The 11,192-nt window shown below is 54.4% G+C and overlaps 1 protein-coding gene and 1 non-coding gene across 2 annotated transcripts; one reads left to right on the forward strand and one right to left on the reverse strand.

Annotated features, from left to right (window-relative positions):
* Window positions 1-7,303: 7,303 nt before the first annotated feature.
* Window positions 7,304-7,377, reverse strand: TRNAV-CAC. The gene has a single exon. It is a non-coding gene; the product is annotated as a tRNA-Val (tRNA).
* A 610-nt stretch (window positions 7,378-7,987) lies between these two features.
* Window positions 7,988-10,754, forward strand: LOC124666096 (G-type lectin S-receptor-like serine/threonine-protein kinase At2g19130). Its single transcript, XM_047203447.1, has 2 exons — window positions 7,988-8,286; window positions 8,398-10,754. The coding sequence occupies exons 1-2, from the start codon at window positions 8,109-8,111 to the stop codon at window positions 10,683-10,685; spliced, it is 2,466 nt and encodes an 821-aa protein (XP_047059403.1). The 5' UTR covers window positions 7,988-8,108; the 3' UTR covers window positions 10,686-10,754.
* The last annotated feature ends 438 nt before the right edge of the window (window positions 10,755-11,192 follow it).

The following is an 11,192-nucleotide window of genomic DNA, read 5'->3' on the forward strand; positions in this document are numbered from 1 at the left end:
TCGGTTGGATTATGCAGACCGTCATGACGGGGAGGGCCACCATTAATATTAATGGGGAGGTGGGCCCCTACTTTAAGCCGTCATGTGGAGTGCAACAAGGAGACCCGGTGTCTCCTATCCTCTTCAATGCGGCAGTAGACGCCCTGGTAGAGATCCTGGAGAGGGCTAGGATCTCTGGCCACTTATCAGGGGTGGTTGGTCATATTATCCCTTGGGGTGGGGTTACTCATCTCCAGTACGCAGATGACACCATGATTATGGTGGAAGGCTCGGACCTCGATATCATCAATCTCAAGTTCCTACTCTTGTGTTTTGAGGCTATGTCGGGGCTCAAGATCAACTTTGATAAGAGTGAGGTCGTGGTCTTGGGGTATTCCCCAGAGGACCAGCAGCGTATTGCGGATAACCTGAGCTGCAGATTATCAACCTTCCCCATGACCTACTTGGGGATCCCTATTAGGGACTCTCGGATCCTTATTAGGGACCTCGACCCCCTAGTGGGTCGGGTGAAGTCCAAGGCGGAACCTTGGTGTGGTAGGTTCATGTCCAAAGGCAGCAAAATAGTGCTCATCGACTCTTGCATGTCTAGTTTCCCCATGTACACCATGGGGACGTACCTCCTCCCGGAAGGGGTGCACGGGGCTTTCGATAAGGAGCTCTCCCGCTTCTTCTGGTAGGACCGTACGGGACACCAGAAATACCACATGGTGAAGTGGGCGGATGTGTGCATCCCTATGATCAGGGTGGAATATGAGTCCTATCCTCAAGGCACATGAATGTTGCCTTGATGATGAAATGGGTTTGGAGGATTCTGAAGGATGACGGGGGTCTCTAGCTTCAGCTGGTGAAGGCCAAGTACCTGAGGGGCTGCCCACTCCTCGCTTGTGAGCGCTGAGAGGGATCTCAGTTTTGGAGATCCCTCTAGGAGATCAAGCATGGGATCCGTGCCAGCCTGTCTCTCACCGTAGGGGATGGCCGGGGGACCTTGTTTTTGCTTGATTCTTGGCTTGAGGGGGGACCTCTTAGGACGGCCTTTCCAGACATGTTCGCCATTTCGGTGGACCCGGCCGTGTTAGTTGCTGAGGTGGCGGAAAGCGGGTGGGTTGACCCCTTCCGGCGGGGCCTCACCCCCGCGGAGGCCCTTTGGTGGGAGTCGCTCCTTGCTCGCCTCTCTGGGGTCCTCCCCGGTGGCCCGGATAGTGCTCTTTGGAGGCTATCTCCGGCTGGCACTTTCTCTGTTAGGTCGGCCTATAGGTCCCTCTTCCGAGGACCATGCCTTAGTTGGACGTCCCACTTGTGGAAAGCCCAGATTCCGTTAAAAATCAAAATTTTCGTGTGGCAACTTCTCCGGGACCGCCTCCCCTCGCGAGTGGAGGTAGCCAAGCGGAATGGGCCAGGTAATGGCCTTTGTCCGCTATGTGCGGTCCCTAAAGACACGCGCCATATCATGTTCTCTTGCCCCGCAGCTCGACTTCTATGGAGCTTTCTACAAGAGGATCTAGGGTCTGAGTGGCAGGCCCTGGACCTCGGAGAGTTCTTGAAAATCCAGGCGAACTGTTCTGGGAGTAGGAGGCGCCTATTCTGGTTATTTTTCGCCACTATGTCTTGGACCTGATGGAATGTGCGCAACAAGATGGTGATTGAGCGTATCTTCCTGAGACGAGCCTTTGATTCTATCTTCAAATTCTTGACTTTTTGCAACAGTGGTACCCGCTGTGTAGACAACAAGGCAGAGACCGGCTGGACGGCATGTTAGAGGATCTTCGTGCGGTGGCTCGTCGCCTATCTACGCCTTCCAGCGGTTGATGTTCCCTAACGCTAGGGATGTATCTCGAGTTCTTTCCTTTTAGTTGGGCATGATGTGTTGTGGTCCCAGCAGACATTTTACTTTTTTATGCACTTATGTTGTGTGTGTTAACAATGTAATGTCCGTGAGCTGTACGATTTGTACACAGCCCAGACTGTTTTGTGTTCCGTACGGATTGTACCCGTACGTGTATATATATGAGATCCTGAGGGGTAGCAGCACTACCCCAAAACCCTAAAACTTATCTTGGTATCAGAGCCGCCGCACGAGCCCTCCCGCTCCGTCGCGCCGCCGCTCTCGACGCGAGTCCTTCCGCGTCGCCTCTCCGTCGTCGTGTTCCCTCACGCGAGTCTCTCCGTGTAGCCATGGGATCGACCGGAGCTTTACAGCTTTCGAGCTCAATCGGCGCCCTCCCCGTCGCTCCGCCCGCGTCGATCTCGGCGCCTGCCGTGCGCCTGGATGCGACGAACTTCACTCTGTGGAAGGGCCTGACCCTCCCCAATCTGTCCGGTGCTGGCCTTCACGGCTACCTCGACGGCACCGAGGAGGCTCCCGCCAAGACGATCAAGCAAGGCACGGGCGACGATGCGGTGGACGTCACCAATCCCGCTTACACCCGATGGTGGACGACCGATCAGCGGGTGCTCGGGCTTCTCCTCGGTTCCATGGAGCCGGAGATCGCGTGTCAGCTCATAGGCTGCACAACCGCCGCCGCCGTGTGGAGTGCCGTCCACACCATGTACGGCGCGCAAAGCCGCGCTAACATCCGCCATCTGCGTCGGCAACTCACGACGCTGCGTAAGGACGACCTCACCGCCTGCCAGTACATGCACAAGATGAAGGCCATCGCCGACACCTTGGCAATCGCCGGCGCGCCCGTCCCCAACGATGATCTGGTCGACTACATCATCACCGGTCTCGGCAAAACCTTCAACGCCATCGCCGGTCATCTTACCATGGGGAACCGCTCCGTCCCCTACGCCGAGTTCTACTCCGGCATCCTCTCGTTCGACTCCATGCAGACTCAGCAGACGCAGGACGACGAGTGGACCTCTGCGGCTAATGCCGCCTCCCGGGCCGGCTCCTACTCCAACAACAGCCGGCCGCGTGCTCCAGACTACTCCCCCGTTCAGTCCGGCGGGGGGCGCCCCTCTGGGAACTCCTACCAGCAGGGTCAAGGCCGTACCGACCAGCAGCAGTCTGGTGGCTATGGCAACGGTGGCAATCAGCAGCAGTCCGCCCGCCGTGGCAAGAAGCAGCGTCCGCAGTGCCAACTCTGCGGATATTGGGGGCATGACGCGTTTGATTGCAAGAATCGCTTCAACCAGGATTTTATCCGCAACAACAACGATCGGCGTTACGGCAACGCCGCCTCCACGACCTCCAACAACAGTCTCCCGCCATGGCTGATGGACTCCGGGGCAACGGATCACATCACCAATGATCTCGAGCGCCTCCACGTGCACGAGCGCTACACCGGGAAGGACAATGTTCAAGTGGCTAACGGTAAAGGTTTGTCTATTTCACATATTGGTCATTCTACTTTAGCCGGCTCTTCTATTCACTTGAAAGACATCCTTCACGTACCTCAAATTAGCCAGCACCTTCTTTCCGTGTACCGTCTTGTTGCTGATAATCTTGTGTTTGTGGAATTTCATCGTGATTTTTTCTTTGTTAAGGACAAGGCCACGAGGAGAATCCTTCTTCACGGTAGAAGTAAGGGGGGCCTATATCCAGTACCAGTCAATCGAGTGTCAGCTTCTTTTTCATCTCGCCATGCTAGCTCCAGTGTCAAGGTCTCGCCGTCCCAGTGGCATCAGCGTCTTGGTCATCCGTCCAATAATATAGTTCAGACAATTGTTAAAAATTATAGTTTGCCTGTGTTAGATTCAGACAAATCTTCTTCTATTTGTGATGCATGTCGGTGTGGCAAGAGCCACCGGTTATCATATACTCGCTTCCGAACGTGTTTCTACTATGCCTCTTGAATTAATTCATTCGGATGTTTGGGGACCGGCCATTGCTTCTTCTGGTGGCTATACATACTATGTTAGTTTTGTTGATGACTATTCTCGCTTCTGTTGGATATATCTCCTGAAACATAAGTCTGATGTCGAGCAAGTGTTCTATGCTTTTCAGGCCCATGTTGAACGTCTCCTTAATGGCAAAATCAAAGCTGTCCAGTCTGACTGGGGTCATCTTGTTGAAACTGGTCTCGCTCTCCTTGCCCACTCCTCCCTACCTCTTCGGTTCTGGGATGAAGCTTTCTTGACTGCATGTTACTTAATCAATCGCATGCCTACACCTGTCTTGAACAAGGAGACGCCTATGTTCCGGCTTCTTCACATCCAGCCTAACTATGATTTCCTTCGTATTTTTGGCTGTGCTTGCTGGCCTAGCCTCCGCAAATATAATGCACATAAGCTTGCGTTTCGGTCCAAACTTTGTGTGTTTTTAGGCTACAGTGCTATGCATAAGGGGTATAAGTGTTTAGATCGGTCTACCGGTCGCATCTACATCTCTCGCGATGTCGTCTTTGATGAATCTGTTTTTCCCTATGCCACTCCCGGTGCTAAGATAGACCTTCCATCTTTGTATGAGGCTATTACCTATCCGACATCTGAACCGGCTACTAGTGACCATATGCGCAAATATGACTTGTCTTACCTTACTACTGACATTCCTGTTGTAGCCTCTGCTGATGCTGTGCAGGTTCCGTCCGACCTCGCTGCTTCCGATGCTGGCCTTGCGCCCGTGATCGCCGTCCCCAGCACGTCCACGATCGACGTGCATGGCATGGGCACGCCGACCCATGCACCCGGCCCCACTCCGTCGCCTCCTGCGTGGCAGCAATCAGCGCCTCAGGACCGGTTCTCGCCTGATTCACCCGCGCCTGTCGTCTCCCCTGGCGCGCCGGGTGCCTCTGGTGCCTCGCCTGTGCTTGCTGTTTCACCTGGCGTGCCTGGTGCCTCGCCTGGTGACGCGCCCGCGTCGGCTGCCTCGTTGCCTGGTGCGCCTTCTGGCGATTCATCTGGTGCGCCTTCGTCTAGCCTGTCTCATGCACCGGCTCATCCTATGGTTACCCGTCACCGTGATCATACTCGGCGCGAGAAGGCTTACACCGACGGCACAGTCCGCTATGATGTGCGTCGTCGTGCTCTGTTTGCTGCTCCTACCTCGCACCGTGATGCCCTCCGTGAACCTGCTTGGAGATCTGCTATGGCTGATGAGTTCTCTGCCCTTTGTCAGACCCGCACTTGGGTTCTCGTGCCTCGACCTCCTGGTGTCAACATTGTTGGGAGCAAATGGGTGTTTAAAACAAAGCACAAGCCTGATGGTTCAATTGAGAAGCACAAGGCTCGTCTGGTTGCTCGTGGTTTTACTCAACAGCATGGTTTGGATTATGGCGAAACTTTCAGCCCTGTCGTCAAGCCTGCCACGGTTCGCCTGGTTCTTTCATTGGCTGTTTCTCGCGGCTGGGTTCTTCGCCAGGTTGATGTGAGTAATGCTTTTCTTCACGGGTATCTGCAAGAGGATGTGTACATGCAGCAGCCGCCAGGTTTTGAGGATGCGCGTTTTCCGTCTCATGTCTGCAAGCTTCAACGTGCTCTTTACGGTCTGAAGCAGTCACCCCGTGCTTGGTATGCCCGCTTAAGTTCTCGTTTGCATCAGCTGGGGTTTATCTCGTCCAAGGCCGACACGTCCCTGTTTGTGTTCTCTCAGGGTTCTGTTCATCTTTACATGCTTGTCTATGTTGATGACATTGTCATTGCTAGCTCCAGCTTCGCAGCTATTGATAAGCTTGTTCAAGCTCTCTCTGACACGTTTCCCATCAAGGATCTTGGTCCTCTGGCGTATTTCCTTGGTCTTGAAGCGTCTCGCAATTCTGGGGGCATGACGTTGACTCAACGCAAGTATGCGCTTGATCTTTTACATAAAGTTGGCATGGAGAATTGCAAGTCTACTTCTACGCCTCTTGTGACGACAGAGCGTCTTTCTCGCGACACTGGTACAATTCTAGGTACTGAAGATTCTTTCCGGTACCGTAGCATTGTTGGAGGTCTCCGATATTTGACTCTCACTCGCCCGGATATTTCTTTTGCTTGTCAACAAAGTGTGTCGGCTTCTGTCTCAGCCTACTGAGGTGCATTGGGAAGCTGTGAAGCGTATTCTGAGATATGTCAAAGGAACTTTGGACACAGGGCTGAAGTTTCGCAAATCTTCAGCTATGGGCATTAGTATATTTACAGATGCGGACTGGGCAGGTGATGTTGATGACCGTCGCTCCACTGGTGGGTATGCCATTTTTGTTGGACCTAACCTTGTGTCGTGGAGCTCTAAGAAACAGCCTACTGTCTCAAGGTCCAAGTACAGAGGCAGAGTATAAGGCTCTTGCAAATGGTGCTGCTGAAGCTATGTGGGTAGAATCGATACTCCAAGAACTTGGTGTTCCTCGGCAGCGTACACCTATATTATGGTGTGACAATTTAGGGGCTACTTATCTTGCAGCGAATCCAGTTTTCCATGCTAGGACAAAGCACATTGAAATTGATTTTCATTTTGTGCGCGAGCGGGTTGCTCGATGGCGCTTTGAAGATAAGGTTTATTTCTTCGAGGATCAGTTGGCTGATGTATTCACAAAACCAGCCACTAGACAAATGTTACATCGTTTTAGTACCAATCTAAATCTTGTATCCACTAGTTTAGATTGAGGGGGTGTGTTAACAATGTAATGTCCGTGAGCTGTACGATTTGTACACAGCCCGGACTGTTTTGTGTTCCGTACGGATTGTACCCGTACGTGTATATATATGAGATCCTGAGGGGTAGCAGCACTACCCCAAAACCCTAAAACTTATCTGTGTGAACCTTGTTTGGATGTTGGTGCTTTATTTATAAAGCGGGGCGAAAGCCTATTTCGAGGAGGAACAAAAATCATCTACAACATCATCGACATCAGTCCATCACCGCTCAGGGTCTTTGTCAACATCAACTGGGTTCTTTCGAAAAAAAAAACATCAACTGGGTTCTTCTCACACGTAACCGATGGTAACCATGTAGAGCAGCCCATGGTCATGAATCCTTGTGATGATTGGTACTTTACTCGTGAGAACAAAGGTAGGAAGAAATTAAGCGTGCAATACACGACGAATGGAACCATTTTCGCAAAGAGTTCACCATGCATGTAATGCTGATCACTTCCCCGTTGGCATGGGATACAAAACTTCACTAACATCTAGTGGATTGATTTCATTGAGTGAATCAACTACGATGAGCAATCATTTTCCAGGCAAAATAACATTGATGAGCAATAATTAATGGATACTATTTGAGGCTTCACTATATATATAGTGGATTAATTTCATTGAGCGAAACAACTACGATCAGCAATCATTTCCAAGCAAAATAACATTGAACTGAACTTCGTAAAGCAAGAAACCAAAAAAAGTTTTGGATATGTCTAAGCCAGCAAGAAACCAAAAATATTTTTGGATATGTCTAAGCCCAGGTTCGAACTGGGGACCTTTAGTGTGTGAGACTAACGTGATAACCAACTACACCACCCAGACATCTTGTTAGTAAGGCTTAGTTCAGGCTATCTAATGAAAACGAACTTTGTTATATTAATTCGGAGGTCCTACTTGTCAGTTTGGGTTATCCGTGTTCTGTTGTTCCAGGTAAGCTGTGCCACCGGGTCCGTTGTGCGTCGCCCTCCGCCATTGATGCCTGCCTCCATGCTACCCTGGACACCGACGGGAACACGCACGCGCATCCACTGGCCCCGCTTTATTGCCCGGACCGGCCGGATTGCACACGCCACCACCAGCGCGGCAGCGCCGGCCGCCGCGGCGATCAATGCCACACCAACTTCCCCCCTGAATTTGCGTGGTCTGGTTAGCGTCGCCGTTGAGCACGTTCATCCCTGCTGCCGTGTGAGTAATAACGCTTAACTAGAGAGAATGAGATAGGTTCGTTGCATCTCTCGCAGTCAAGTGCATGTGGAACGCTGCACACTTGTACTAGATCGACAGCACGGGGCCTCAGCTGTGGCACCCCGGGACGACGACGACGAAGACGACGAGACGAGAGATAGCAGCCGCTCGTACGACGCCTTCAATGGCGCACATTTAAGCCCCGCTGTGACCGCTCGCGCAAATGCCAAATCGCCTCGCCACAAACTCAACATCAACCCATGGATCCATCCTCCCCTTTCACTTCATTCGCACTAGACTAGTCTACTACCTCTTCTCTTGGAGTTGGAGGCCACCGCCCTCCGGCCGCACGTACGCTTGGAATTACGATGCCGACGAGCCCTATACCGTGCTCCGTCAGTGTACTGCTCTTGCTCCTCGGCTTTCTGCTTCTGCACGGAGCTCCATGCCGCGCCGCCGATACCGTCGCAGTCGGCCGGCCGCTGTCCGGCGAGCAGAGGCTGGTGTCCAAGCGCGGCAAGTTCGCCCTCGGCTTCTTCCAGCCAGGTACTCATACGTCATACCTCTTCTAGTATAGTTAGTTGCTCCGAGTATAGATTGTAATCGATCGTCTACTGGACTGGAGTATAATAATCTTTCGCCTCTCACGTGCAACAGACACCTCGTCCAAGAACTGGTACATTGGCATTTGGTACAACCAGATCCCCAAGCACACCACGGTGTGGGTCGCCAACCGGGACACCCCGGTCTTTGACCCGGCGTCATCGCAGCTCTCCCTGGCAAGCGACGGCAACATGGTCCTCCACGACGGCCACGCCAAGGCCCCGGTGTGGTCGACCAACGTCACCACCTCCGGCTCCACCTCCACGGTCGGCCTCCTCCTCGACACGGGCAACTTCGTCCTAGCGGACGCGTCCAACACCTCCCTCATCCTCTGGCAGAGCTTCGACCACTTCGGCGACACGTGGCTGCCCGGCGGCAAGCTCGGCCGGAACAAGCGCACCGGCGAGGTCACGCGCCTCTTCGCGTGGAGAGGCTACGACGACCCGGCGCCGGGCGCCTTCTCCCTCGAGCTCGACCCGCAAGGCGCCACCAGCCAGTACCTGCTCAGCTGGAACGGCACCGCGCCGTACTGGACCAGCGGCAACTGGACGGGCCACGGCTTCACCGCCGTGCCGGAGATGATGGCCACCGACTCCTACCAGGTGTCCCTCTACACCTTCGGCTACGTGGACGGCGCCGACGAGAGCTACTTCGTCTACGACGTCAAGGACGACGCCGTGCTCACACGGTTCGTGGTGGACGTCACGGGGCGTGTGCAGTTCCTGACGTGGGTGCAGTCCGCCGCGGAGTGGATGCTCTTCTGGTCCGAGCCCAAGGCGCAGTGCGACGTCTACGCCTTCTGTGGCGCCTTCGCCGCCTGCGTCGAGAACACGCTGCCGTCCTGCCGCTGCCTCCGCGGCTTCAGCGAGCGCCAGCCGCTCGCGTGGCTGCAGGGAGATCACGCCGCCGGCTGCGTCAGGGACACTACGCTTCAGCAGTGCGCGCGCGTCCAGGGCGCCACGCCGAATGCCAATGACGAGGATCACTTCTACACGATGCCCAACGTGAAGCTGCCGAGCAATGCGCAGGGCGTGGCGGCTGCGGCAAACGCTCAGGACTGCGAGCTCGCGTGTCTCGGCAACTGCTCCTGCACCGCGTACGCCTACAACGGCAGTTGCTCGCTGTGGCACGAAGGCCTCATCAACCTCCAGGACACGAGCAGCTCTGGTACCGGAGGCGGCGCCATCATGATCCGGCTGGCTGCATCCGAGTTCACACGCACTGGGCACAACAAAAAACTGATCATTGGTGTCGTCGCCGCCGCGGTTGTGGCTGCAGTCACCGTCATGGTTCTCGTCACGATATTGATCCTGAGAAGAAGAAGGGCGACGGCGCCGAGGAGAGTCAAGCTCGAAGGTTCGCTGATGATGTTCACGTACCGGGACATGCAGTCCGTGACCAAAAACTTCTCGGAGAAGCTCGGCGGCGGGGCCTTTGGGTCGGTGTTCAAGGGCTCGCTCCCGGACGCGACGGCGACGCTCGTCGCGGTGAAGAAGCTGGAGGGTTTCCGTCAAGGGGAGAAGCAGTTCCGGGCGGAGGTGAGCACCATCGGCACGATCCAGCACGTCAACCTCATCAGGCTGCTCGGGTTCTGCTCCGAGGGGACACGGAGGCTGCTCGTCTACGGGCACATGCCCAACGGCTCCCTGGACAGGCATCTCTTCGGGTCTAGCTCCAGCCATGGCGTCGTCCTGAGCTGGGAGATGAGGTACCAGATCGCTCTGGGGATCGCGAGGGGACTGGACTATCTGCACGAGAAATGCAGGGACTGCATCATCCATTGCGACATCAAGCCGGAGAACATTCTGCTGGACGACGCGTTTGCAGTGAAGGTGGCCGACTTCGGGCTCGCCAAGCTCATGGGCCGCGACTTCAGCCGGGTGCTGACAACGATGAGGGGCACCGTCGGGTACCTGGCGCCGGAGTGGATCTCCGGCACCGCCATCACGGCTAAGGCGGACGTGTTCAGCTACGGCATGCTGATGTTCGAGATCGTGTCCGGCAGGAGGAACGTGGAGCAGAGGCAGGACGGCACGGTGGACTTCTTCCCGTCCACGGCCGTGAGCCGGCTCCTCGACGGCGACGTCGAGAGCGCGGTGGACGGACGGCTCGGGGGCCACGCCGACATGGACGAGGTGGAGCGCGCGTGCAAGGTGGCGTGCTGGTGCGTGCAGGACGACGAGGGCGCCAGGCCTAGCATGGGAATGGTCGTGCAGGTTCTCGAAGGGCTCGTCGATGTCATCGTGCCGCCAATACCAAGATCGCTCAAATTGCTCGGGGATCCGTCCAACAACGTCAAGTTCTTTTCAGGGTTCTCGACGTCAAGCTCGGATCAGTGCTGAATTGCCAGCGGCATGACCTAAAATGTTCTTTTTATCGGGAAATTAAAAGTGCACTTGTGTGCACTACGAAGCTAGACTCCACTTTACATAGTTAAACAGTACTCTTTTTTCTTGTGTGTCTTGAACATTTATAGGCGACAATGTTCGGAAAACTCATCGTTGCTCTTGAGCACCAGTGAGCATGTTTATTAAGGTAGGAGCTCTTGCTATTATATGGTCGCTATGGCTGTGTAGAAATAACAAAGTTTTTAATGAAAATAATTGTTCTCTCTTGCGGGTTATCTACAGAGGAACCGTTACTTTCCGTTCGTGGTCTGCACTGCAGAAGGTGGAGAACCGTGACCGCATTTACGGAGGTCTGTACACGGTTGGAGGATACGGCGATGGATACGTTTTCCCTACATGGGTGGCAGCATAATCTACGGATTGGGCATCCGCCTTCACCTTAGGCGTTTTACATTTGCTCAAGTCTGATATGTAATTCGCCTTTTTTAGCACTTCAGTTTT

This window comes from Lolium rigidum, chromosome 6 (genome assembly GCF_022539505.1).
Source record: "Lolium rigidum isolate FL_2022 chromosome 6, APGP_CSIRO_Lrig_0.1, whole genome shotgun sequence".
Taxonomy (NCBI): Eukaryota; Viridiplantae; Streptophyta; class Magnoliopsida; order Poales; family Poaceae; genus Lolium; species Lolium rigidum.